Consider the following 27671-nt stretch of genomic DNA (forward strand, 5'->3'; position numbering starts at 1 on the left):
ACCTGTGCTCTCTTCTAGGATTTTTATGGTTTCAGGTCTCACATTTAAGTCTTTCATCCATTTTGAATTTATTTTTGTGTGTGGTGTAAGAAAGTGGTCCAGTTTCATTCTTTTGGATGTTGCTGTCCAGTTTTCCCACCATCATTTGTTGAAGAGACTGTCTTTTTCCCATTGGATATTTGTTCCTGCTTTGTCGAAGAATAATTGGCCATGTAATTGTGAGTTTATTTCTAGGTTTTCTGTTCTGTTCTGATCTCTCTGTTTGTATTTGTGCTAGTGCCATACTGTTTTGATTACTGCAGCTTTGTAGTGTAACTAGAAGTCTGAAATTGTAGTGCTTCCAGGTTTGCTTTTCTTTTTCAAACAAAATTGCTTTGACTCTTTGGGGTCTTTGTGGTTCCATACAGATTTTAAGATGGTTTGTTCTAGTTCCTGGAAAATATTGTTGGTATTTTGATAGGGATTGCATTAAATGTGTAGATTGCTTTGGGTAGTATAGACATTTTAACACTATTTTTTTCTTCCAGTCTATGAGCATGGACTGCCTTTCCATTTCTTTTTGTCATCTTCAATTTCTTTTATCAATGTCTTATTGTTTTCAGAGTATAGGTCTTTCATCTCTTTGCTTAAGTTTATTCCCCAGTACTTTATTATTTGTGGTGCAATTGTAAATGGGGTTGCTTTCTTAATTTTTCTTTCTGCTACTTCATTATTAGTATATACAAATGCAACAGATTTCTGTATGTTGACTTTGCATCCTGAGACTTTAATGAAGTCATTTATCAGTTCCAGTAGTTTTTTGATGTAGTCTTTAGCATTTTCTATATATAGTATACTGTCATCTGCAAATAGTGAAAGTTTTACTTCCTCCTTACCAATCTGGATGCCTTTTATTTCTTTTTGTTGTCTGCTTGCTGTGGCTAGAACTTCCAGTACTGTGTTGAATAAAAGTGGTGAGAGTAGACATCCTTGTCTTGTTCCTGACTTAGGGGAAATGCTCTCAGTTTTTCCCCATGACTATGATGTTGGTTGTGGGCTTTTCATATAAGGCTTTTGTTATACTGAAGTATGTTCCCTCTATCCCTACTTTGTTGAGGGTTTTTATTATGAATGGGTTATACTTTGTTAAATGGTTTTTCTGCATCTATTAAAATGTCATATGGTTTTTATAATTTCTCTTATAGATGTGATGTATCACACTGATTGATTTGAGAATACTGAACCATCTTTGCACCCCTGGAATAAATCCCACTTGATCATGGTGAACGACTTCTTTTAATGTATCATTGGATTCAGTTTGCTGGCATTTTGTTGAGGATTTTTGCTTCTATATTCATCAGATATATTGGCCTGTAGTTTTCTTTGGTGGAGTCTTTATCTGGTTTTGGTATCAAGGTAATGCTAGCTTCATAGAATGAATTTGGAAATTTTCCTTCCTCTGCTATTTTTTGGAATAGTTTGAAAAGTATTTAAGTATTAACTCTTCTTTATATATTTGGTAGAATTTGCCTGTGAAGTTATCTGGTCCTGGACTTTTGTTTGTTGTGAGCTTTTTGAGTACTGACTCAATTTCCTTTCTAGTAATGAATCTGTTTAGATTTTCTATTTCTTCCTGTTTCAGTTTTGGTAGTTTTATGTTTCTAGGAATTTATCCATTTCTTCTACATTGTCCAATTTGTTGTCATAATTTTTCATAACATTATATATTTGGTTGTCTTTCTGTGGTGCCACATTTCTTCAGATAAATTTTTTTCCCCCTTTTCTCTCTTTTCTTCCTCTGGGCTCCCTATAATGTGAATGTTTTCAGACTTGATGGAGTCACGGAGTTCCCTAAGACTATTCTCAATTTTCATCATTTTTTTCCTTTCATTTGCTCAGTTTGGTTACTTTCTATTACTCTGTCTTCCAGGTCATTATTTCTCTCTTTCATTTAGCCTGCTACTTATTCCATCAAATGTATTTTTAATTTCATTTATTGTGGTCTTTATATCTGATTCTTTTTTATCTCTTTGTTAAGGGTCTTACTGATGTCCTCTATTCTTTTCTTCGGTCCAATGAGTATCTTTATGATCATTCTTTAAACTCTCTAACAGGCATATTACTTAAGTCTGTTTTGGTTCGGTCTCTTGCTGTGGTTTGGTCCTGTTCTTTCACTTGGATATATTTCTCTGTCTTCTCATTTTTTGTAACTATCTGTGTCTGTTTCTGTGTGTAAGGTAAGTCTCTTTTTGCTTCAGGTCAGTTGTCTTCAGTGGCTCTCTTTGCCTATTGTGAGTAGTGTTTGCTTCCCAGCAGCTGTGGCCTATATTCAAACAAGGTACACTCTGGTCTGCTTGCTAATTGAGACCTGGAGCTGCTGCGATTGGTACTGGCCAGCCTAAGTGGATCTGCAAAGGGCACATGGGAAGGTCTTTCACTTTTAACAAGGCCTCAGTCTTCTGTAGCGCCCACAACCACCAAGACCAAGGCTCTGCAAAAGGCACAGGTCAGGAGATGCAGCATTGGTGAGGTTTGTATTGATCTTCTGTGGGAGGGGCTCCACACTTCTGGGGCTGAGGCAAGTGGAACTGGGAAGGGCAGATACATTGAAGCACGGGGTGGGGGCCTTGGTGCAAGCAAGTTAGGTAGGGAGTGTGGACAAAGTGCTGGTTCCCACAGGTGGCTTGTGTTTATGCTGGGGGGCAGAGGTGGGAAATGATGCCTACAAACCCCTTTGTTCCTAGAGGAGTCTTTCTGAGATCCCTAGCTCTCCAGGACACACTCTGTAATGAGTAAATCACCCTCCCTCCCATTTGCCACCAGTGGTTTTCTTTTCTTTTCTTTTTTTTTTTACGATTTTATGTATTTATTTATTTAGTTAGAGAGCTCGCAAGTTGGGAGGGGTGGCTGAGGAAGAGGAGAGAGAGGATCTGAAGCAGACTCTGTGCTGAGTGCAGAGCCAGACATAGGGCTTGATCCGACAACCCTGGGGTCATGACCTGAGCTGATCTCAAGAGTCAGACACCCGACCGACTGATCCACACAGGAGCCTCTGCTACCCAGTGTTTTTCAAACTGCTGGTTCTACACTGTATCTGCTCAGGCTGCTTGTCATGCTGCTTCTTTAAAGGTGAGGATGCCCGCAGGGCTCTTCTAGAGCTGAATACGTTATTTTAAGAATTCTAGGCTTTGAGTCCTACTGTTTGTAAGAACTCACAAAATCAGGCCCCTCTTGTTTTCAAAGCCAAATGTTGTGGGGGTTCGTCTTCCCCATTTTGAGTCCCCAGTGTGATTGTCTGTTTCTTGCCTTTCACTGTCCTCCCAGCTCCCTCCTGTTTGTGGATGGCCACAATCCCTTTAGGTCTCAAGTCACATTTCCGCCTTCTTTCATGTGGCCTTTTCTCTACCTTTGTTTGTGGGGTTTGCTCTGTCGGTCTTTGGGTCTTTTTCTGGAATAGCCAAGTTGATGTGAATGCTACCTAGTTGTATCTATGGAACAAGGTGAGGTTGGGATCCTTTTACTCCACCATCTTCCCAGCAGTGCAAGATAAAAAATCTTTGACTTCGCTGCCAACTAATGGGTGCTTCAAGGATGGAGTGCAGCAGTAGGGGCGCCTGGGTGGCTCAGTCGGTCAAGTGTCTGCCTTCAGCTTGGGTCATGATCCCAGGGTCCTGGGACTGAGCTCCATGTCGGGCTCCCTGCTCAGCGGCGAGTCTGCTTCTCCCTCCCTGCTGCTTGTTCTCTCTCTGTCTCTCAAATAAAATAAAAATAAACTCTTTAAAAAAAGGATGGGGTGCAGCATTCAGAGGAAGGCAACTTCTCAAGAAAGAGCTGGAAGTGTTGACACAACATGCAGGCACTTAGCTCTCCCTCGTTCTTATTAATTATTTACAGGGGCTTCTTTACCCATGTGGATAATGTTCATTACATAGAACAAATATATGAATATAGATACAAATTTAAAAAATCCTAAACCTGGACAAAGCAGTGACTGTCATCCATTCTGGAACTCTTTACTAGTGCCTTTTTGTTAGAAGGTAATACCCCCGACAGAGGTGAAATAAATACAGTATTAGTTAGGTGTGCAGAGAAAATATAACATCCTTGTAGTCTATGATCAAGCCAATCAATTCCAAAAATTCCTTCTCCCCTGGAAAGCCAGGCACAGTTGAGGAAGAGGAGGGAGTGGGTAGCACTCTTACTCGTTAACATTGGCTCATTTTCTATGGTTTATAGTGTCTTTTAGCTAATTCAGTCTCACTGGAGTAAATGTCCACCTTCCAGAGTTCCTGTCTTTCTCCTGCTTCTTTTTAAGATGGTGTCTGGGTACATGAGCAGGGTTTATATGACTGAAGAACCTCTGGCAAGGGATTGTGAATCTATGTAAGAAAGTCTTTGTGTTGCCTTCTGGTCTTCTCTGCACTGCCCACTTTGATCTCATGCCTCCTCTGCTATCTACTGCAGGACAGCTGGCTTTGCCTAGACTTTGGGGCATCATATTGGCACCTATTCCTGAAGTGCATGCCCGATTTGTTTTCCTGTGGTCCTGAAGTCCCCTGTGCACAGAAGTCTCTTCATCTGAATCCCAGGCCTGGACCAACCTCACACGTCTATACCCACTCCCCACCCTGAGATACCAGGGACTTCTGGATCCCTGCATGCTACATTTGCCTGTATGGGGCTTATCTGAAGAGCTGTGCCATTGCAGTGTTAGGGATTCTGCATTATGCTGGAGTTGAAGCTGAGTGGAACTAGAGCCTTCTTTTAGAGTAAAGACTTGTGACCTGCCCCAGGCTGTGCCTGATGAAGTAGGTCACCAGCCCAGTTGATCTTGTTTCACAGACCCATCGTGTGTTTCTACTGCTCTATCAGGAACACTGACACCTGAGCTCCTTACTCTACCTTACTTACATTGTCTCCCCACCCACCCCCATCAGTATTTTACTTGCTAGAAGTGATGGGTTTTTTTCCTTTCTTGTCTGGTAGGGGCTTCCCTCCTAGACGGACTAGAACTTTGCTTTGATATGTAAAGGTAACCTAAGTGCTCTTCCTCTCTCAAAAATGCCTGCTTCTTAAGACTGGTTTTACCAAAGACTCAAGAAGAAGTTAGTTTGAGTCTCAGAATTGAACATTGCCCTTAGTTTAAAATTGCCTTTGCTCTTAATTAGGTGTGTGTGTAAGTGCATGCATAAGCATGTATGATTAACCCCTTGGGCATCTGGTGAAACGTCTGGACCACTTCTCAAAATAATATGCATAAGTGCATAAATAATATGCATTGGATTACAAAGGAACTCAAATATAATGAAAGAATGCTATCAAACTATTAAGGAAACAAATTTGTGACTACTATATGTGCTTCTTAATACATCAAGGTATCTGCAACAACTGAAATATAATATGAAAATACTCTGACTTTTAATAGTGACAAAGTCACGAGTAATGATGCAACTGTAGGCTGTTGACCACATTTATGATGGAAGGAAATTGTAAATTTCAACAATAAGTTTGTGAAAAATTTTTCCTCTTTAGGTTTATGTACCCATAGATTGTATCTCTGGACCTTTGCAGGGTCTAGATCCATATTCTAGTTTGTATCTGTTTTCCCTATAAAGGGATAGGTGTTTTTGGGTGAGAAACAATAAGGAGCAAGATTTATAAGCTATGAAAATACAGATGAAGATATTTCAGAAATTTTCTCTATTAACATAATCTTCTGGGGAAAAATTATTGATATATAAGGTTGAAGTGTGGCATAGTTGAACATTTTGTGTTTTTCTCTTTTCCACATACCATCCATTGCCCAGTTACCCAGACTGGTTCCATCATTTGATGCTTTACTTAGTATTTCACTAACACTTTATATTTGTCTGGTATTTTAATGATTTTTGATTCTCAAATATTGCTTTTGAGTAAGAATGTAAAAAGTGTTTGTTTGTTTTTTTTAAGGTAGAAATCTAGTTCTTGAAGGGGAATAATTGAAGAGAGGGAGTTATACTCTTTCCTTGTCCCAGAATGGGAGAATCTGTTATATGTACCAACTAACCAAAAAAGGCCAGCTTTTGATATGCCTATTTTCATGAAACGATTGTCTCTGTGTGTACATATGTATGTATTTATATATTTATGTATGTATGTATGTTTGTTTATCTAGTTCTGCCGGCTAAGCCTGAGAACATTTCCTGTGTCTTTTACTATGAGGAAAATTTTACTTGCACCTGGAGTCCAGAGAAAGAAGCCAGTTACACATGGTACAAAGTGAAAAGAACTTAGTAAGTATGGGAGCTTGTGTGCTATCAGTGGGGAGGAAGGGAAGGAGGCAGAGGCTCCTGGTTCATTGATGATTCAAGTCACTTATGAAATGAAATGTTTGCTTCATTACACTTTCTAGGTGACCCCTATTTGCGTCCCGTGTCTGGGGTGACAGCTTGGCTGCTGTAGCCATGCTGACAGGATCTGCAGCTATGGGGGGTGGGGAGGGTAGCTTCACAACGACCGCCTCTGAAAGGAGCTGAATTGGCTGAGAGTAGTCACCAGTTATAAGCACAGTGGAAAATCTGTTTATTTACTACATTCAGCTGTATTTGTCCTCTTTCCAGAATGTGTCATAAAACTGGTCCTTCTTCCTGGACCCAATTATAGTAAGTGGGGTTATAAACCCAGAACTAAGAGGCACATGTTTCTCAGTCCGCCACTAATTTGCTGTGTGACCCTGTCAAACAGTATTCCACCAGGACAGTGATTCCCAAATTTTTCACTACCTCAAGCATCCCTTTTTATTCTAATGCTATTAGAATAAAAATTTTAAAATTTTTATTATAATTCTAGCCAAAAGCTAGGTATTTTATTAATCATGTGCACAGAATTTTTTGAACTTTTGAAAATAGCTCATGGAACCCTTTATGTCCTTCATGTTCCCCTAAGAATAAGGAACCCCATGTTAGGAAATATTGAAAGACAATCTTTAAATCTTTTCCATTTCAGGAAGAGAGTCTGTAATTCCAAGTTTTTGTTTTGTTTTGTTTTTAAATACAAAATCTCATATATATTCTTTTTTTTCCCCACTCCTTGGAAATTGGTAACCAGTGTTACCAGGGAAGTCTACTTCATGTTTTACAATAGAAGAAAAGGATAAAAGCAAACACTTTTCCTTGCAGTACTCATGTGTCCGTGATATGGAGAGAGATGATTTAAAACAGAGATCAGGAAACTTTTTCTATAAAGGGGCAGATAGTAAGTATTTTAGGCCTAAAGGAGATTGGGTCTCTGTGAAACTATTAACACTACTGCAGCTGTGCTGGAAAAGCTGCCGTAGACAATATGTAGACCCATGGCGTAGACTGTTTAATAACACTTTATCTGTGAACACTGAAATTTGGATTTCATATAATTTTCACATGCCACAAAGTATTTTTCTTTTTATATATTTTCCCCAACCATGTAGCAATGTAAAACATGTTCTTAGCCTATGTGTCATAGGAGAAGAGGAGATGGGCTGTATTTGATCTGCAGGTCTAGTTTGTTGAGCTCTGCTTCTGAAAATCAGAGGGATAAAGGCCCAATAGGCCATGGTCCAGGTGTCTTATCTTCTCTCAGACTTATTAGTTCGAGGCCCAGTGTTGAATAGAAAGTACCAGTAGAATGTAAATCTGGAAACCTCAATAAGTGTACTCTTATTTTTCTTTTTTAAGGAGTCATCCCTTGCCTTCCGTCACTCCCTGTGGATTGTCATTATTCTCATGCACTGGTCATGTAGAAGTAGGAAACGCCTGGGGGTTCTTTTTTTTTTTTTTTAAGATTTTATGTATTTATTTGAGAGAGATACAGAGAGAGCATGAGCAGGAGCAGGGGAGGGGAAAAGCAGGGGTAGGGTGAGGGGGAAGGGACAAGCAGACTCCCAACTGAGCTGGGAGCCCAACATGGGGCTCCATCCCAGGACCCTGAGATCATGATCTGAGCTGAAGTTGGATGGTTAACCGACTGAGCCATCCCAGTGCCCCACACCTGGGTGTTCTTAGGCCTGTTTACAATCCCTGTCGATGGCCTCAGGACTGCTGGGCTCTCTAGGACTCCCAGACTGGTTTGTACTTTTGTAAGTTTATCACTGAGAATATCTCTTCCAGGTAGAATGGGAGGATTTCTTGTGGACGGTCAACCCAGAGAACAGATGATGGTGGGTCAGTGGTATGAACAAAAAAACCTACTCATGCTCAGAAATGATAGGAATGGATTTTTCCTTGGGAAAGACTAAGAGGAGTTGGAATGCCTTTATGCAAGTAATGACTTTTGAACTGAGATGTGAAGGAGCCCTTGAGGTGAAGAAAAGGGAAACAAGGTTATTTCTTAGAGGTTACAGCATGAATAAAGGCAAAAACATTCAGCTAGAGTAATAGTACTTATAACAATGATAGTAACATTTCACTTTTAGACTAAATGGCCGACATTTTAAAAGAACTTCATGCCTATTAGCTCATTTCATCCTCATAACAGTGTTATGTTATAGGTATATCACTATTCTCATCTTAGAGATGAGAAAACTCAGGCATGGAGAGGTTAGGAAACTTGCCCAAGGCTCGGAATTCAAACCTGGTTGGCTTCCAGAGCTTGTGCTTGTAACCGCCACCCAACATGACTCTGGAGGCTGTTTTTGCACTGCACAAAACCCATAGAAAGCCTTTAAAGTTTTTTCTACTTTCAGAATTCTACAATTCCTTACATTTAAGTTCTGCTCCGTTGCCCCCAGGCCTCGCCAACACTGGCATCTTGCAAAGTGGGTCTGTTTCTGTTCCCTGCTTATTTCATCTCCTACATCTTCCCCACAGCCCTGGGGGCTGTGGCTGTACCCACCCATCTGATTCCTACCAATCTTTGTACTTGTCTTCATTAAGTGATAGCTTGATAGGATTTAAGTTGTCTATATGTCTAGGGGAAAAATTTAATGAGTTTTCTGAAAATTATATATGGCAGTGGTAAAAAAATTCTATCTGAAAAATATAAAGAATATTAAAAAAATCACTTGAAATTCCACCACCAAAGGTAACAAGCTTAACATTTTGATGAATACTTTTCCAGACATCTCTGAGAATAGTTATATAAATATATAAGTTTACATAAATGTGATTATTCTGTACATAATATGCATCCATTTTTTTCTTTTACCACCAATAAGAGTATGAGCATCTTTCCATATCAATAACTCTAGATTTATTAAAAAGTATATTTTAAATTCTATGTATGTATCATAGTTTATTTAACAAATCCTCTTTGATTTTATTTTTCTTTTAAGAATAATTTCACAAGGCTAGAATCTGGTGTTTTCAGGATCCTAGTCAGGATTTCTTACCAATAGGAAATGTATTACAAGCATAGATTTTGATGGACTTACAGAGTTCCAAGGAAGTCTCCATGGCTTATAGCATCTCAGGCAAGAAGCAGATAAATTTGATCTCTCCTTGGAAGAGATGAAGAAGGAATTTGGAGAGGTGGCATCATATTTGGGATGAAATAGTCCTCAAGAGAAACCCAGAGTGAAACTAATAAATACATGCTTAATATATTAAGTATGGCTTTGTTTCCAAAATGCTGTACTAAACTCATGTTGATTGCCTTTTCCTTCAAAGCTCTTATGGATATAAAAGTGATATTTGCCCAACCGATAATTCTACAAGGGGAAATGCTTCTTGCTCCTTTCTTCCTCCAACAATAACAAACCCAGATAATTACACCATTCAAGTGGAAGCTCAAAATGCAGATGGTATAATTAAATCTGATATAACACATTGGAATTTAGATGCCATAAGTAAGTATCATTTTTTTCCTTATATGCTCTATTAAAAGGTAACTCCCCCCTCCTTTTTCTTGGAAGAGATGTAAACACAAAAGTAAACTCAAAGCTTAAGGATATAGTAGGTATGCCAAGGCTTATGGATATGTATGAGGGTCCCTTTTTCTCCACATCCTCACCAATGCTTGTTATTTCTTGTCTTTTTGATACTAGCCATTCTCTCTGGTATGAGGTGATATCTCTTTGTGGTTTTGATTTGCATTTCTCCAATTATTAGTGATGTTGAGCATCTTTACATCTATCTCTTGGTCCTCTGTTTTTCTTTGGAAAATGTCTATTCAGGTCTTCTGCCCATTTTTTAATTCAAATTGTGGGGTTTTTTGGTGTTGAGTTGTATGAGTTCTTTATATGTTTTAGATATTAGCCCCTAATTTGATAGATCATTTGCAAATGTCTTTTCCCATTCAGTAAATTGCCTTTTCATTTTGTTGATGATTTTCTTCACTGTGCAAAAGCTTTTTATTTTGATGAAGTCCCAATAGTTTGTTTTTGCTTTTATTTCCCTTGCCTGAGGACACATATCTAGAAAAATGTTGCTAAGGCCAATGTCCAAGAGATTGCTGCCTGTGTTTTCTTTAGGACTTTTATGGTTTTAGGTCTCACATTTAAGTCTTTTTTAAGATTTTATTTATTTATTTGACAGAGAGAGAGACAGCCAGCGAGAAAGGGAACACAAGCAGGGGGAGTGGGAGAGGAAGAAGCAGGCTCCCAGTGGAAGAGCCTGATGTGGGGCTCGATCCCAGAATGCTGGGATCACGCCCTGAGCTGAAGGCAGACGCTTAACAACTGAGCCACCCAGGCGCCCCACATTTAAGTCTTTCATCCATTTTGAGTTTATTTTTGTATGTTGTGTGAGAAAGTGGTCCAGTTTCATTCTTTTGCATGTAGCTGTCCAGTTTTCCCAACCATTTATTGAAGAGACTGCCTTTTCCCCATTGTATATTCTTGCCTCTTTTGTCATATATTAATTGATGATGTAGGTTTATGTTTCTTTTTGGACTTCTCGATCCTGTTCCACTGATCTATGTGTCTGTTTTTATGCCCATGCCATACTGTTTTGATTACTATAGCTTTGTAGTATAGATTGAAATCTTGGATTGTGATACCTTCAGCTTTATTCTTGTTTTTCAAGATTGCTTTTGTTATTTGGGGTCTTTTGTAGTTCCATGTATATTTTAGTGTTTTTTTTTTCTAGTTCTGTGAAAAATGTTGTTGTTATTTTGATAGGGATTGCATTGAATCTGTTCATTGCTTTGGGTAGTATGGACATTTAAAAATTTTTTATTCTTCCAGTCCATGAGCATGGTATATCTTTTCAGTTGTTAGTGTTGTCTTCAATTTCTTTTATCAGTGTCTTACAGTTTTCAGAATACAGGTCTTGCACTTCTTTGTTTAAATTTATTCCGAGGCATTTTATTATTTTTGATGCAATTGTAAGTGGGATTGTTTTCTTAATTTCTCTTTCTTGTACTTTATTACTAGTGTATAGAAGTGCAATAGAATTCTATATATTAATTTTATATCCTGAAACCTTATTAAATTCATTGTTTCTAGAATTTCTAATGCAAGAGAGTATATGCTGATTGAACAGTGTTATTAAGAAGACAAAGGTTTTATTTAGCATTATATCAATTTTGTTTAAAAAATATACAAATACTTACATAGAAAAAGGCCCAGAAATACTCCAGAAAGTTATAAGGGCTCTGGCTGATGGCATTATGGATGATTTAAACTTTTTCTTTGTATTTTTCTATATTTTAAAAAAATTTTTTGGAATGATCATATGCTACTTTTAAAACCAGAAAAATATTACGTATTTTGAAAGAGAGATTTTGAGTGATAATGTTTGTAGTGTTCAAGGGAAATGAAAGGCACTTTCTACTGGACACTTTTGGTGGTCAAAGAAAGAGAAGTTGAGGGGAGGGGAGATAAGGGAAACAGCCCATTTTCTAGTTGTGTAGTCTTTTCTTTTGACCTCCTTTCTTCTTGGCATAAGATCTGAACCAATCAGTAAAAGGTGCATTTGCAGAAAAATCATAGAAATGTATCTTATCCTCACTGGCCATCCCTTTTTTTTGTTGTTGGGGGGGTGGAGAAGCTGGGGTGGCACCATTCCTTTTGCCCTGCCTTCTTAATGCAACCTGCATATAGCAGGTTACAAAATATGCGTTACCATTTCCTTTCTAGTTTTCTTTTTTTCAGTTTTAGATGGTTGTGATTAGCACCTTCTGACCTTTTCGCAAATGTGAGAAATTTATGATTTTTATTTTCAGTGAAAATTGAACCACCTGAGATTTTCAGTGCGAAATCAGTTTTGGGCATCAAACGAATGCTTCAAATAAAATGGAAAAGGCCTGTGTTGGCTCCTCTTTCATCTACTTTAAAATACACTCTTCGATTCAGAACAGTAAATAGTGCCCACTGGGTAAGTGATGCCATTAAAATGTTTCTTTTAGGGGGGACAAAGAAGAGAATTATTGACAAACTTTTTTTTGATCTGGAATCATTTTTTCCCATTTTCTACCTTAAAAATAGAAGACAGACAATAGTGAGTACTTTTCTTCCCAGTTTCCCATTTGGGCCTTTTAGAATGGATAAGTGTTTCACTGTAGGCATCTTGCATTCTGAGCACAGGGACATATTAAAGAGTGAGAAATTTACTTTTGCATTCCACTCTGGTTTGTGTCTAGATGTGTTGGTGGCCAGAGATTCTAATGGCTTAGCCATTTCCTTTTTTATTTTTCCAAACTTTTATGAAATTGTGATATATAAATTATATTTAGAAAAGTGAACAAAACATAAATATTACATTTAACAAATTATTATTAAATCAGCACTTATGTTAAAACTAGTGAGGTCTAAAATAGCATGTCAAGGTCTCCTGTCTACCCTTTCCTGAAGAAAACCCCCATAGCTCCTTAGAGCTCTTATCTTGATTTTTCATGGTAAATATTTCTTAACTTTTTATTATGGGTTTGCCATTTAAGCCTGCATCCCTGAACAACATAGTTTGAGACATTATATAATAGAAATCCATACATTTTGTATTTTGTAAATATTTGGCTTCTTTCAATATTATACTTTTAAGATTCATCCATGTTGTATAATGCTGAAGTTTATACATTTTCGTCGTCATGTAGTATTCCATTGTATGAACACAATGGAAGCATGGCTTTAATTTGCATTTACCTGACTTTTAATGAGCTCATGTACCTTTTCATGTGTTTATCAGCTCTTTGGAGTCCTTTTTGGTCAAGTGTTGATTTAAACTATTTGTGCATTTTTTCTAGTGGGTGGTCTGAATTTTAAATTGACTTGTAGGAGTTTCTTATGTATTTTATTTATGAGGTTTTTGTTTGTTATGTGTGCTGCAAACATTTCTGACTATAAGGTTTGCCTTTTAACTCTCCTAATGGTTATTTTGGAGAAGAACTTCTTAATTTTAATATTATCAAATTTTATCAATATTTTCATTTATACTTAAAGTCTTTTTTATCTTACGGAATCTTTTCTTACCTCCAAGTTTAGAGGATATTCTTATATCTCCATCAATGCAACATGAAATTATATACAGTTTTTTTTTGTAACCACTATATATTATAGACTCTTAATCATCTCCTAGCCAGTTAAATCAGTTAAATCTTTAGGAGTTTTTTCCCCACACACAAGATTTTCTAGTAAAACACATGTCCACTATCTTATAACTTATTTATTAAGGTAAGTGTAGGTGTTTTATTTATTCTTGTTGTATTTCTTCATGTTGGTCATACCCATCATTTCAGCCTATTTAGAATCTTTATTCTATCACCCAAAACTTACATTTAACTTTTTTACTTTCTAACTTTGCGATATATTTGGCTTGGATAACACTTACTTCTATACCTTTATCTGATTTTTATAAAAATAATGGCTCTGTCAGAGCCCTGTGGTAAACCATTACAGACTACCCAGAGATATCAACCTCTTTTTCTTTGAGTGTGGCCATTTACTCAGGCTTCTGTGAATATACCTAATTAGCACTACAATCATTCAGCGTACCTTTTCCATCTTGTCCATGATGCTATTACTAGACTTTCCTTTGCCAAAATTCATAGATACTTTATCTATTGCATCGTCTCCTAACCTAGACCCCTTTCAGAAAAGAAAATTGGCTAAGTTTCATGTGTCTTGTGTTTAAGACAAGAGAAATAATGATGTCCACTCCTCCCCTCAGCTTCCTTTCTATGCCAGCTCTGGAATCAGTGTCCTAGTACCTGAGTACCTGACTACATGTAAAATAAGACTCATTAATTTGCAGTTTTGGGAACCTAGAAGGGAACCTCTAGGCAAGACAATTCCTGGCACAGCATAAGTTCATCTTCCTTCACACCACATGTTATGGTCTAAGTAAACCTGAGGACTTGCTAGGGTGATCTGCCCTTGGGTTTATTCTCAGTCCAGAGTCCTGTGGCTGCTGAGATAGAATTCAACAGGAAAAATAAACCACGATCTCTTTTTCTCTAGAAAATTACTGAGCCCTGTACAACACTAAGCGAAATTAGCAAGTGGAAACTACCCGAGCACTCAGCATTGTCTATGCCATCTCTTTGACAAACTCCCGACATCTGCACTCATCTTTGCTTTATTCCTTCCAGGCCCTGAGAGAGGCAGTCCTTTCTCCCGCTCCCCTGAAGAAAATGAGAAGGAAAGTGGAATGTATTTAGTGTCTCTCTCCTTTCAGCTTTCAAACACAATCAGTTCTAAACCCAGTTATACCAACCCAACTTTTCCAAGGAGAGAGGTCCAAATCTTTAACCCTCCAAGACTTGACCCCTATCAATCCCTTCAACTTCATCTTTCATCCTGCCCTTGCTTCTCTACTGGTTCTAAATTGCTCGTTTCCCTTATGTCATGTCATTTTACTGTTCTTTGTCTCTGTTTTTGCACCTCTCTTTCTTCCCCAACCTTGTTGAATCTGTTCATGTCTCAGAACTCAGTTCTGACATATTTCCTTCTGAGAACATGAACTAGGTGCTCCTCCCCTTTCACTGCACTTATCACTCAGCACAGTCATTTAAAGTTGTCTCTCCCTACATTAGATTATTAAAAAAAAAAAACACCCCACTATGGCTATATAGCAAGACTTAGGTTTGTATGATGCTGTATGGATTGCAAAGTGCTTTCTTATACTCCAGACTATTTAATCCTTGCATATAATTTGTCAATGAGGCATCACTATTCTTATTTTTACAGATTAGGAAATTGTGATGCTTAAAACACCTGTCCAAGATTGCAAGGTTTGTAAGTTGCAAACCTGAGCCCAGGTTTTCTGACTCCAAGCTGTCATTCATCTGACCATATTATAGCAATCTCCAGACCATCTTCCTGTTGCCTATTCTAAGGAGTTTCCACCTTTATAAAATGGAACCATATGAGCATTCTGCCAAAGGATCGCAAGACTGTTTTAAGAGTTTGATTTAGGCTTTGTACCAACACTTTTGACTCATCTCTTAAAACATAAACACTTTGGGCAAGCTAGGATTTGGCACAAAGTATAGATTGTTAGAAACAAACCTGATGAAGTTAATTAGTGTTTTGTTAAGAGTCCCAGAGTCCTGGGAAAGTTTTAGTTAAGCCTGTATAGGGAGGATCAGTTGGTCCTGGACCCTGTGAGGGCCAAAGGCACTTGCCTGGACAAAAAGCCAAACTAAAAGAAACCTTTCAGGCAGGCACACTGCTTGAAAGACTGAGCAGATTTAAAAAAAAAAATTTGTTTTATTTTTTGCTTTGGGGATAGGGCTGAAAAGAATATGCTTGTATAGTTACATTAGAGCTTTCTGAGCATGAATGTGAGGAGCCCCAACACACAGGACCAGCATGTGCTTGAGGGTGCTAATAAAGCAGGAAGAAAACGTGGGAAGATTGTTTTAGAAGAATATTATATTTTTATAAGAGCATAAAAAGAAAATAGAAATTTATTAGACTTCTTTGCACTTATTTTGTAGATTAATAGGGTTTTCATTTTGATTTATGTACGGAAGTCATCATGTGGTTGGCTTTCTTCTAAAGGTCTTAATCTGGAGTCTGGTTTCAACTGGGCCCCATAACTAGGCTAAGCTGGGGAGGCTACTCTCCCAGAGATGATGATGGATTGTCCCAGTGACCCTGTTCTGCCATTGCAACATTTCCAGAGGTGATTGAAGGAGGGAGCTCAGGGAACTTTGGATGAAGTGAAACTCTCCTCACCTCTGGCTCCTACATCTTTATCCCAGCACCATCTTACTAGGCTGGGAGTTCAGAAGTGTCCATATGCAGCTGGGATGCTCAGCTTTTTGCCACATACACACATGGTCATTTTGCCCAATTTCCTTTAGGCCCAACACCTGTAATTATCTACTTGTTTTCACAGCTGTTATATACATATAAGAAATGTTAGGACTTCCTTCTTTCACAAGGTTTTATGGGACTAGTGGTCATACTCACAAAATAGATATGGCCATTAGTCTAGTTTATTAATCAACTCAATATGAGTTTATATAAACCAACAGCTCAAAGTTCTTATTGCAACAACAGTGATCATGCTCAAAAACAAATATCTGAATTTTTAGTTTCTCTTGGAAAGTTGGATCCAGAAGGGGTTTTAGAGGTTATATAAAGCAATGTGCTCATTTTACTAGTGAGGATACTGAGGTCTAGAAAGGAGAAGTGATTTATTTACCTCTCCCCCTCCATACCCAGAGAGAATGTCAAAATGAATTTGTGCATCCAGGCTGCTATGGTCACCCAAAGACCAATGATTTGCAGTGGAAGATTTGGATAAAAAGGAAGTATCAGGGAGGGAGGAAATCTGTGTTCTGATCCCAGTTCTGTTCATAACAAACCCTGCGGTAGTCCATGGTCACTTAACTTTTGAGGTCTTGTTCATGACCTGAGGTTGAACATGATGCCACTGAGGTCTCTATTGCTTACTGTTCTGTGAGGCCTTATATCTAGGTGTTGGAGTCGTCTGCTGTGTTTAAACTGAGGCCGGGGTTGCCTGGGTTCCAGGACTCCACCTTGTATTTTCCAGAACAAGACTACTCATTCACGCCCAGCCCAGGGGCAGGAATCTCTGCCTTTGAAGCTTAGAGACAGGAAATGGGGAAGGTGGTGGTTCATGGGGTGACTCACATCTGCTTAGGCGCAAATGATCCCTGGGCCTGCATGGAGGTTTATTTACGAGAATTGCATTTTTTAAAACTTGAGGTACAATGCTTCTAGTTCTGAAATGGTTGGGGAATGGAGAAGAAAAATGAAAAGATAACAGGGGTTCTCCCATCCAGCTCAGGGTCATCTCTGTCTTTTAGATGGAGGTCAACTTCACCAAAGAAGATATCGATAGAGATGAGACCTACAACCTCACAGGGCTGCAGGCTTTTACAGAGTATGTTGTAGCTCTGCGATGTGCCCCCGCGGAGTCCATGTTCTGGAGTGGTTGGAGCCAAGAGAAAGTCGGAACAACTGAGGAAGAAGGCAAGCTGGTCCCTTGCAATTCCTTTTCTGCCTGGTCTGGTTTCAGGTAGCCTGGGCCTAGCCTTATTGGGTTTCATCAAGCTCTGTACTTGGGAATCATGGACTCTCGCAGTCTGTACATTCCCTCTCCACAGGGCACTCATTATGCCCACCTGAGCCCACACGGTAAGCCAGCCCTCCTCAGAGGGCCTTAGTTAGCATCTTTTTGCCCCAAAGGCAAAAGATCACATCTTTAATACTCTCAGAAATGTCTTATGCTATACATGAAGTGGTGTAATATTATTTAAAGGTATCCTATGATAAATTAAAGCTATATATTGTAAACCCTGGAGCTACCAGTGAAAGATAAATAAAGGTATAATTAATGAGGGGGGAAAAAAGGTCAGATTCTTAATGACAGTGAGGGAAAGAAAGAGAAAAGAACCTTACAATGAGTGAATGCTTGCTGTGAATCAGGTATGGTCATTCAGAGTAGTACTTTAACTCCATGGGCTTGACTGAAATCTCAGCCTGGCTATGGAGTGACTTTGGGCTAGATACCTCATCTCTAAGCCTTAGTTTTCTCACTATTCACTCCCCTTTTCCATAATGGAATATAATTTATAAAATTGAGTTAAAAGTAGTACCTACTTTTTAGTGTTATTTTAAAAATGCAATGACATAATGTATCTAGCTCACAATAAACATTCAATAAATGCCAGGCTTTCTATTATTTTTGTTAAACCTTCTAGGAGCCTTATAAAGTATGTGAAATTACCCTCACCTGGAGGAGAAGGAGCTGAGTTTCAGAAGTATTAGCCAATTGCTCAGGGTCACTCAGCATGTGTTACTGTTCTTTGTAAATCAATAGTCTTGCCCAGGGCCTGTCTTTTAGTAGTAATAAATGTTTGAAGAATGTATCAGTTTCCTATGGCCACTGTTACAAATTACCATAAATTTAATGACTTAAAACGACATAATTTTTTTCTCTTACAGTTCTGGAAGTCAGAAGTCCAAAATCAGTTTCATTGAACTAAAAGTCAAGGTGTTGGCAGGGTTGTTACCTTTTGGAGACTCTGAGGGTAGAATACTTTTTCTTGCTGTTTCCAGCTTCTAGTGGTTGCCTGTATTCCTTGGGTTGTGGCTCCTTTCCCCATCTGCTAAACATATCACTCTGACCTCTGCTTCCATCATCACACTACTTTTTTCTCCTCTTCTGTGTCAAATCTCTTTGCCTCACTCTTATAATGACCTTTGTGAAAACATTTAGGGCCCACCCAGATAATCCAGGATAATCTACCCAACTCCAGATCCTAACTTAATCACATCTGCAAAGTCCATTTGGCCATATAAGGTAACCTTACAAATGGCAGGGATTAGGATTTAGAACTTTGGGGTACATTTTTCAGCCTAACACCATGAATGAATGAACAAATGACTAGTTGAGTACTTGGTTTGTCCACACATCTTTTGAAATAAAGAGAAGAAATGCAAAATGCTGATTCTTCTAACTTTCTGATTCTTTACTCTCATTTGTTTGTAAGACACACGGGTTCTAGACCCTGAATTTCCCCCAACCACACACCCAGCCATAATTTCAGTCATATTCTTGTAAGTCTTATTCAGTCTTACAGCCAAGTACCACACAGATCTCAGGTAACATTTGCAGTCAATTTCTGTGCTCCCTGGTCCATATGACAATAATTTATTCCTCTGGATCTTGCTTGAGTTTCCTATGAGACCAAGTTGGTACTAACAGGTGTTCCGGACATCTGCCCATATGGTCAGATGTCTGGAAATAATCCAACATCTTCTGAATTTTGTAGCCCCCACTGGAGATGTTCATGTTAGTTCAGTCTAAACTACCCATTGGTGGATGTGGTTATGCAACAAGGGTTCATGCAGCACATGCGAAATTAAGCTAGATGACTTTTTAAAAAATTCATTTATTTGAGAGAGAGAGAGAGAACATACACAGAGGGAGAGTTAAAGGAGAAGCAGATTCCTCGCTAAGCAGAGAGCCTGACGTGGGGGCTCACTCCCAGGACCCTGAGATCATGACCTGAGCCGAAGGCAGGGGATTAATTGACTGAGCCACCCAGGTACCCCAGGTTCGATAATTTCTGAAGGCCCTTCTCATCCTTAGATTCCATTCATCTATGCTATTCAGGCATCTAGTTTTCTATACCAGGCTCTAGCAGTCCAAGAATTCATAGAAAATTCCAAATCTTTATGTCTTTAAGTACTTAGAACAGTACCTTAAAAATGGTAAGGGCTATATAAATTTGACATCAATAGAAATACAGACATGATTAAAACAAAACTATTCAGTTTGTGGATCTCTTGTAACTTTTGATTAAAATTACATACAATATTTGGGAACACATTTACGTTCTATAGACAACACCTCAAAGTGTCAAATGAATACTACAAATACTAAACAGCACGTAAATTACACAGCAAAAAAATGGCCCATTGGTTATAATCCGTAAGAGTAGTCAGTAACTGAGCCCTCTCTTTTAAAGGATTAGAATGCAATGCATGCAGTATAATTGAGCAAAGTGTCCTCTGCCTTTGCTACACATTCTAGCAGGAGGTCTGGGAGATTAAGTTCCACTTCAGGCATGACCCTGTTTTGCAGGCCCTTCTCCCACTCTGTAGCTGGCAGTCTTCTCTGCACTGCCCTCCTGGCACCATTGTGGCTCTGTGTCTTCCATTGGCTCATGACAGCCCAGCCACTCTCTCATGTCAGTGTCAGTTTCATCCACTTGTTTTGCTGCCAGAAACGAGATCTACTGTTTCAGCTGATTTGTATTTTGGCTAGTTGGGCTAAGATCATTAGCGGAGCTCTTGATGCTGGTGTTGTCTCTGCCTGTGACTGATTGAATCAAACCACTTATTTATCAAGGTCACCACTGTAGGGCTTTTGCTTTTGTTTCTTTTCATTTTTTCAGGATCCCAGAGAAAATTGATGAAGACGCACCCCTTTCCCCCAGCAAATCCTAATTTCTCATTTTCCTATTTGTAAATAGTTTGTTTCTCTATTTCACAATGACATGTCAGTTGTTTAATACACACCTCCTCAAACCATTTCTAATTGTTTGAAATCTTCTAAGTCAAATGTGAAACATTACTTATTTTCATTTGTATTTCAATAGATTGATTAATAGGATTATTTACCCACGTTTAAGCATATAAATATCTACTACATGACACAGATGTAATTATATTCTGATCCTGGCTTTATTACCTAAAAGCTTGTAATACTGAAAGATGCTTCTCTGTGTTTCAGAAATGGTGATGATAATACTACTGTACCTAATTCTAAGGGTGTGAAGATTAAATGAGGTAAATCAGGTAAAATGCTTAGTATAGAGACACTTGGCTAAAAGTTAACATTCTCATTGTTGGTCTTCAGCAAGGGCACCAGGATGTGTGTGAGGTGTCCAACTAGTGGTAGTCGTGGATATTCCCAGATTGTAATGGAAGCAAAATAGATCAAATTGTTGCTAATGGGTCCAAAGAATTGGTGCCTTTGAATATGCAGATATTTTGATCGATTTGATAAATTTGATTTTGCTCTTTTACAAATACAGAATTATTACTTTTCTAACTTTGATTACACTGCAAAGCCATTACTATCTCATGGCTAATGGAAAATTGCTGTTAATTACAGAAGATTTACATGCTACTCAGAAAATGGTTTTACTAAAAGCTGCATCTGTGGGAAGTTGATACTGGGAAGACTGTTCCTCTTTGGACTTTATCTGCAGGAAATAATGGCCTCAGTGAAAGGAGAAAATACCTGATTAAATTCATTTACCATCACCATCTACTACAACTAAATGGCTGCCTGTGGGATAAATCTAAGGAGAATTTTGCTCGTATTTCTTTTTTTTTTTTTTTTAAGATTTTATTTATTTATGCGACAGAGACAGAAATAGAGACAGCCAGCGAGAGAGAGAACACAAGCAGGGGGAGTGGGAGAGGAAGAAGCAGGCTCATAGCGGAGGAGCCTGATGTGGGGCTCGATCCCATAATGCCAGGATCATGCCCTGAGCCAAAGGCAGACGCTTAACCGCCGTGCCAACCAGGCGCCCCTGCTCGTATTTCTAACCAAGTCTCTGCAATGATTGATTATCTAATAATCAGTTTATTTTGCCTCTGTCCTTCGGATGAATATTCAGGGCTGGATTGTAATACACACTTTGCCTTTCGTTTTTTTTCTTTCTTACTCTCAGTGCTATTATCCCTGAGTCTGACTGAACATACCTGGAATGGAGAGACTGCAAGTGAGAGTCCTTCCAATTCCACAGCTCACCTTTGAGGGTCTTGTGACTTTGGAGCCTTATGCGAAAGCTTTCTGCTGGGAGGAACTCTGTCTGTGTTCACATCTCATTGGCTTGTAGACAGGTTGAAACCTGCCTTTTGTTCCCTGTCTGAGAAAGTTGAGTACAGGCCATTTGTCTTCTGATTTTTTATTGAAGAATCGATTTGAAGACATTGATACTGAAGAATATTGATTTCTTTGGGAAATAAGAAAACTTCAGACAGAGCTTGTAAGACAGTAAGACAACATCTTAGTGAAACACAAATGAAGTCACATTTAAAGTCTAAATAGTTCCAATTTCCTGATATGCAACTTACATAGAATTACAGTAGATCTCATCAAGGTTGGGGCTACGAGGTAGAATGTTTTACCCGCACTTCAGGTTCTGCAAGAGTAGTTGTAGAAATGTGACTCTCCGTTGATGACAAAACAGGTTATTGACTTAATTGCCATCTGTCTCATTTTTCCGCATTATGAAGTTGTCTTCAGTTGGAGTTCAGTAATTTCACCCTAAGACACCCAGTCACCTGAAGTGTGATTTCAGATACCTGAAAACAGTCTGTCAGTACTAAAATAGTTTAGATCTTGGCTTGAGTAGTTGACTGCATTCTCTGCAGACCTACTTACATTGTCTTCAGCCATGTGGTTTCCTCAAGAAAAAATTCAGAGTTCATTAACTGCATCTTCAATTAGAGACATTTCCTTCTTTCTCCAAAGCACAGGCCACTAGTCTTCTGGACAGTTCTTTAGAATTTTCAGCTTTCTTCTCATGGCTAACATGCATAGGTCATTCTTAAATTAGAAACTCAGGATTTTGAAATTATCCCTGTCTGGTTAGATCATTGGAAGCTAACAAACTTGAACTGTATTGTTTTGGATTATGTTATCCATTGGAGAAATGTATAAATCAGGTTTAACATTATGCCCTTGCACTTTAGAGAACACAAATATGAAAAACGGACATATGTCATATTTCTGTACTTTTGCTCCACTGTAATTGCAGACATTGGCCTTATGTTATCCATTGTCTTTTTAAGAGGATCCCCATGATTAATTCCATTTATTAATTCATTCCCCTAGCCGGAAAATATTTGCTTCTTCATATGATTGCTTTTTTTTTTTTTTAAGATTTTATTTATTTATTCGACAGAGACAGAGACAGCCAGCGAGAGAGGGAACACAAGCAGGGGGAGTGGGAGAGGAAGAAGCAGGCTCATAGCGGAAGAGCCTGATGTGGGGCTCGATCCCACAATGCCAGGATCACGCCCTGAGCCGAAGGCAGACGCTTAACCACTGTGCCACCCAGGCGCCCCTCATATGATTGCTTTTTATCAGGCTATGAGAAACATGCAGTTCAATATGATCCTTTTTTGCTTTTTCTGCCACAAGGATCAGCATTGAATTTAAAGCTCAGGGAATGACCTAGTAAAGATTATTTCTCTGCTCCTTTCTTCTTTAATTCTTTCTTATAAAATCTTAACATTTTCGGGGAGTAGGTCTCGGTCTCTCTTTCTCCCTCCCTCTCTCTTTCCCACTCTGAAATAGTATATATAATATAATAATATATCTCTATCTATGTATCTATCTCCTTGTCAGTTATCTGTGTCATTCCCAGCTTTAATGTATATAGATGTTACATCTTAGAGGACATGAGATGTTACATTTCAATCCTGATTGCAGTGATAAATTATATCACCGTTCTACCTATTGTACTTTTTTACCTTACATTAAGTCATCAGATCCAAGAGCAATTTTATTTTTTACTTTTGGTTGATGCCAATCCTTTGGCCACAAAATGAAGACATCATGGGTTGTTGCAATGCTGCCATCCCTCCACCACCCGCTTTATTCCTCCTGGCTCCCTCCACCAACCCCTTCCCAACTGCATTTCTAATAGGCAGCCCAGCTAATTTCACCATATTCTGTTTCAGCTCTCTTCTCTCTTATGTTGAGCACCTCACTCTTGTTTCCTTACAGCTCCCTATGGCCTGGATCTGTGGAGAGTCCTGAGACCAGCCAAGTTCGATGGAAGAAGGCCAGTGCAGTTGATGTGGAAGGTGACCTCCTTAAGGGTTTTGTTGTTGTTGTTGTTGTTTGTTTTTCTGTTTAGAACCATTGGTCTTTTACACCTCCAATAACTGTAATTCTTGAACTTTCACCTCCTGAATTTCCTTCCCTGGAGGCTTTATAATATTCCAAATCTCACTGTGGTTTCCCAGTTCACAAAGCTTCATAGGCCATCTTACAGTTGGCCTAAATGTGCCTTACAGACCCCGCCCCCTCTCAACTTTGGTCTGAAACATTAACATTTAAGACAGGTACAAAGTGCAAGTGCAGGAGGCACCTTGACCTTCTGGGGAAATGCCCCCTGGGCTGGCTGCATTAGAAGGCAGTGTAATATTTTATAGCACCCACCCCAACATGGGAGAAGAGCACTGACTAGGGGTCAGCTCACTAATGTGTCCTCAGGTTATTGAAAACATATTACACATGTATCCCTTTGAATACTGGTATAGCGGGGTACGAGAACAGAACAGGGGCCAAATGGTCCTTTCTAGGATGGAGGCCTGGGATTGAGGAACAAAGGAGAAGGTGGAGGCATCATGCAGAGAGAAGGAGAAAAGAAAAGAAGGTTGGACAAAGGACAGAAAAGGAGGGGAAGAGGGAATAAAAAGGAAAGGAAAAGGGTAAATATGAGGAAATAAAACCCCAGCCAGGAACCAGGAGAGAAAAGATGGGGGAGTTGAGGAGGGGAGAAGAGAGGGAGGAGAACAGTGAGATGTCAGAATGCTTTAGTAGTGTCCAGAGTTCTCAGGGAACACTCAGCATGTGTTACATGTTTAGCATGTACTTGCTAAAGGCCAGGCAAGTTTAAAATCCTTCTGAAAATGGAGAAATCACCTGCTTTACCAAATGAAATTCTAATCCCAATTACGTCCTCTGCCTTTCCCCACTCCCTTCACACCCTAGGGCTATGGGGCACCCTCAGGGTGCAGAGGCATCGATCGGTCCAGGGAGGGCACAACCAGGCGCACTGGAAAACCTTTGAAAATCAAGATTGTGTGAATCCCAGATGTTATGGTTTCTTTCTCACTGATTAAGTGTGGAAACAAATCACTCAGTCAACATATTTTTGGGCAAGGAAAGCAAACAATGGCACATACCCACATGCGGTCAGCCACAGAGTGTTGGGTCAAGTAGGTCAACATGTGAAGTTGGTGAAATGGACTTGAATGCCCTCCACCTTCTCCCAGTCACCTGGGTCTGGTCCTTTTTTTTTTTTTTTTTTTTTTTTTGCCTCAGTAGGAGAGGTTTCTATGAATTAAAGTTCGTTAAAAAGGTTGGGCTAAAACTGAATGGGGATAATATTGCTCCGCGAATATACTTAAAAAGTCCCTTAGTTGTATGCCTTAAAGTAGTGAATTTTATGGTATCTGAATTACATCTCAATAAAGCTGTTGTTTACAAAAGAGAATGCATTGTCCTAAGAGGTAAAAACCTCCCAGTCATTAGGAAGTTTCTGTCAATGCCTGAACAGGAAAGGCAGTGTGACAAAGTGACTTCTAAAGTCCTGTCTGACCTTACATTCAGTCATTCTACTCCACCCATGTGTGTTGTCAGTAACCGAAGTGAAGAACTGGAAAGCCCTATAATTCCTGGAAAGTACTTAGCAAGCTGATCCCTAGGCAAAAACATATGGTTAGTAGGTTCAGGTTCAAGGCTGAAAAGAAGAGTTTGGCTTGGACTCCCTGGGGTCACCTTAGGCTTCTCACCACAGATTTAGGACTGGTAGGGCAACCGTGAATGTTTTAGACTTCTTAGCTGGGATATCTGGTATGGCTGGTCCAGGGAACTAGCTCCTTTCTCAAAGGAGGAGGCATGCTGCTTTTTATGTAGCAGTACAGGTACTTTCCAACCCTTGAAAGCTTCCAGAGAAGAGATGACCCAGGCCCAAAACAGAGTTGGGATTCTTGGAGTGAACGCCTCACTTTTTTAGCTTATACTGTCCTGTGCATAGGGGAGGGAAAGAAAGATAAGCATCAAAATGACTTGGTTACATTGGCTTGCACCTTCTCCTAGTTAAGCTTCATGGACTTAGACTCCTGTTAAGGGTTGATACCAAGGGACCATTTATCAAAGCCTTTTGGCCCTTGAAGGATTGTAACACAATAAGGGTGTGTTATTCATCCCAGAAGTGTGGTGACCTAATTGTAGTTTAGCACCTAATAATTAACATTACCCCTTACCCCTCATCCCCACCATTTATTATCGTCTCAGTACCTATCTTTTCTTGTTTCTGGCAATACATTTTGTTTCCTTTGGGTTCAGAAGGCAAGCGGAGCCCCGGTCCTGGAGAAGGCCCTTGGCTACAACATATGGTACTTTCCAGAAAACTACACTAATCTCACAGAAACAGTGAACACCACTAACCAGACGCATGAACTATATCTGGGAGGCAAGACCCATTGGGTGTATGTGATTTCTTATAATTCTCTTGGGGAATCTCCGGTGGCCACCCTGAGGATTCCGGCTATTGATGAAAAGCGTAAGTAGAGTGTGAACGTCTTACTTAGATGCCTGGTCCCAACTGGTTGGCCAGGAAGTGTCCTCAAGGATTGCTCTTTCTCTCAAGTCAAAATGAAAACAAGTGGGAGCTTTTTAGGTTATGGTGAGAAGACCAAAATCTTGTGGTAATCAATGAGCCCCTTGAAATAGACTTCCTTTGGAGCAAAGCCTGTGTTGAAAAGCAGAGACTTCATAAAGTCATATGAGACAAAGTCATACTCCTAGAAGTTCTACAAGCAGCTTGTATTTTCTGAGTGAGCCGTATAAAACTGTCCCATAAACCACATTTGTCCTTAGTGGCAGAAACTTCTCTTTTGAGCTTTCCTTCTGACAGTATTGACCGTGTCCCAGCCTGTGTTTGCTCACTCTTCCGTGTTCTTCCTTTTCCCCTTTCCATGTGACTCCTAAGTTGGGAAAATTTCTGATGTTTATACTTGTCAATAAAGTGCTCATTATACTTTTGATTAAGTAGTTTTAAATATTTTACTGCTCCCAGGCAAACTCATCTTTTATATCGCATATTGGAATAAAATACCTTCTTTGATTCTTAGTTAAGGAATTGCAGGCAAGGGATTTCTTCTCTCCTACTTTCTTTTTCTCTATAAATCTTGCTGTTTCTCATTTTATAGATTTTTCTCGTTTATTTTGTTTAATACCTATCTCTCCCTCAGTTGGATGCAAGTTCCTTGAGCACAGAGATTATTGTCTTTTTTCTTTTCCTCCTCTTCTTCCTCACACCACTCCCTCCATCTGCAGCACCTAGAACAGGCATACAGGAGTTGACATAGAAAAGGTGCTCAGTAAGTATTTGTTGAAACACATCATAGTTAGGTAAGCCACTCTCCAATTTTTTACCTCTCTTTACTTAGACCTAGACTGGTTCAGGCCTTTACACTACCAACTCTAGACTTGTTTGCCTAGACTCCCTTCTTTCTCTTCCCCTTAAACTTAACCCATTTCTTCCCTTGCCTCATTTTAGAACTCCTATATACAGTTGATTCTTGAACAACATGGGTTTGAACTGGGTGGGTCCACTTATATGCAAATTTTTTACTGTACAATACTATAAATTTTTTTCTCTTATGACCTTCTAAATAACATTTTCTCTAGCATTCTTTGTTGTAAAAATACAATACATAGTACATGTAACATACAAAACGTGTTAATCCACTGTGTTATCAGTAAGGCTTCCAGCCAACAGTAAGCGATTAGTAGTAGTTAAGTTTTGGGGGAGTCAAAAGTTATACATAGATTTTCAACTGCACAGGGGGCTGGTGCCCCTAACCCTCATGTTGGTCAAGGACCAGTTGTGTACATATTCTGTGTTTTGAGCTACACTTGATGTTACCATAGTATTTAATAATATTCCCCATCATCCTTTGTTCCTGACCTGCCTATTCAATACCCCTAATGATGAGGTTTCTGACAGATGCATGTGTCATTGAATAAACATTCTTTGTTAGTAGAGGCACTGCTGCGTAG

The 27671-nt window shown here is 39.1% G+C and overlaps 1 protein-coding gene across 1 annotated transcript in view; it reads left to right on the top strand.

The window, feature by feature from the left end:
- IL31RA (interleukin 31 receptor A) overlaps window positions 1–27671 on the top strand; it is a 170630-nt gene that overhangs the window by 129430 nt on the left and 13529 nt on the right. Inside the window, 6 exon segments of the mRNA XM_034655685.1 lie at window positions 6134–6251; window positions 9600–9778; window positions 12097–12248; window positions 17149–17314; window positions 23601–23680; window positions 25953–26169. Of these exon segments, the coding sequence (XP_034511576.1) occupies window positions 6134–6251; window positions 9600–9778; window positions 12097–12248; window positions 17149–17314; window positions 23601–23680; window positions 25953–26169 (912 nt within the window).

This window comes from Ailuropoda melanoleuca, chromosome 3 (genome assembly GCF_002007445.2).
Source record: "Ailuropoda melanoleuca isolate Jingjing chromosome 3, ASM200744v2, whole genome shotgun sequence".
Taxonomy (NCBI): Eukaryota; Metazoa; Chordata; class Mammalia; order Carnivora; family Ursidae; genus Ailuropoda; species Ailuropoda melanoleuca.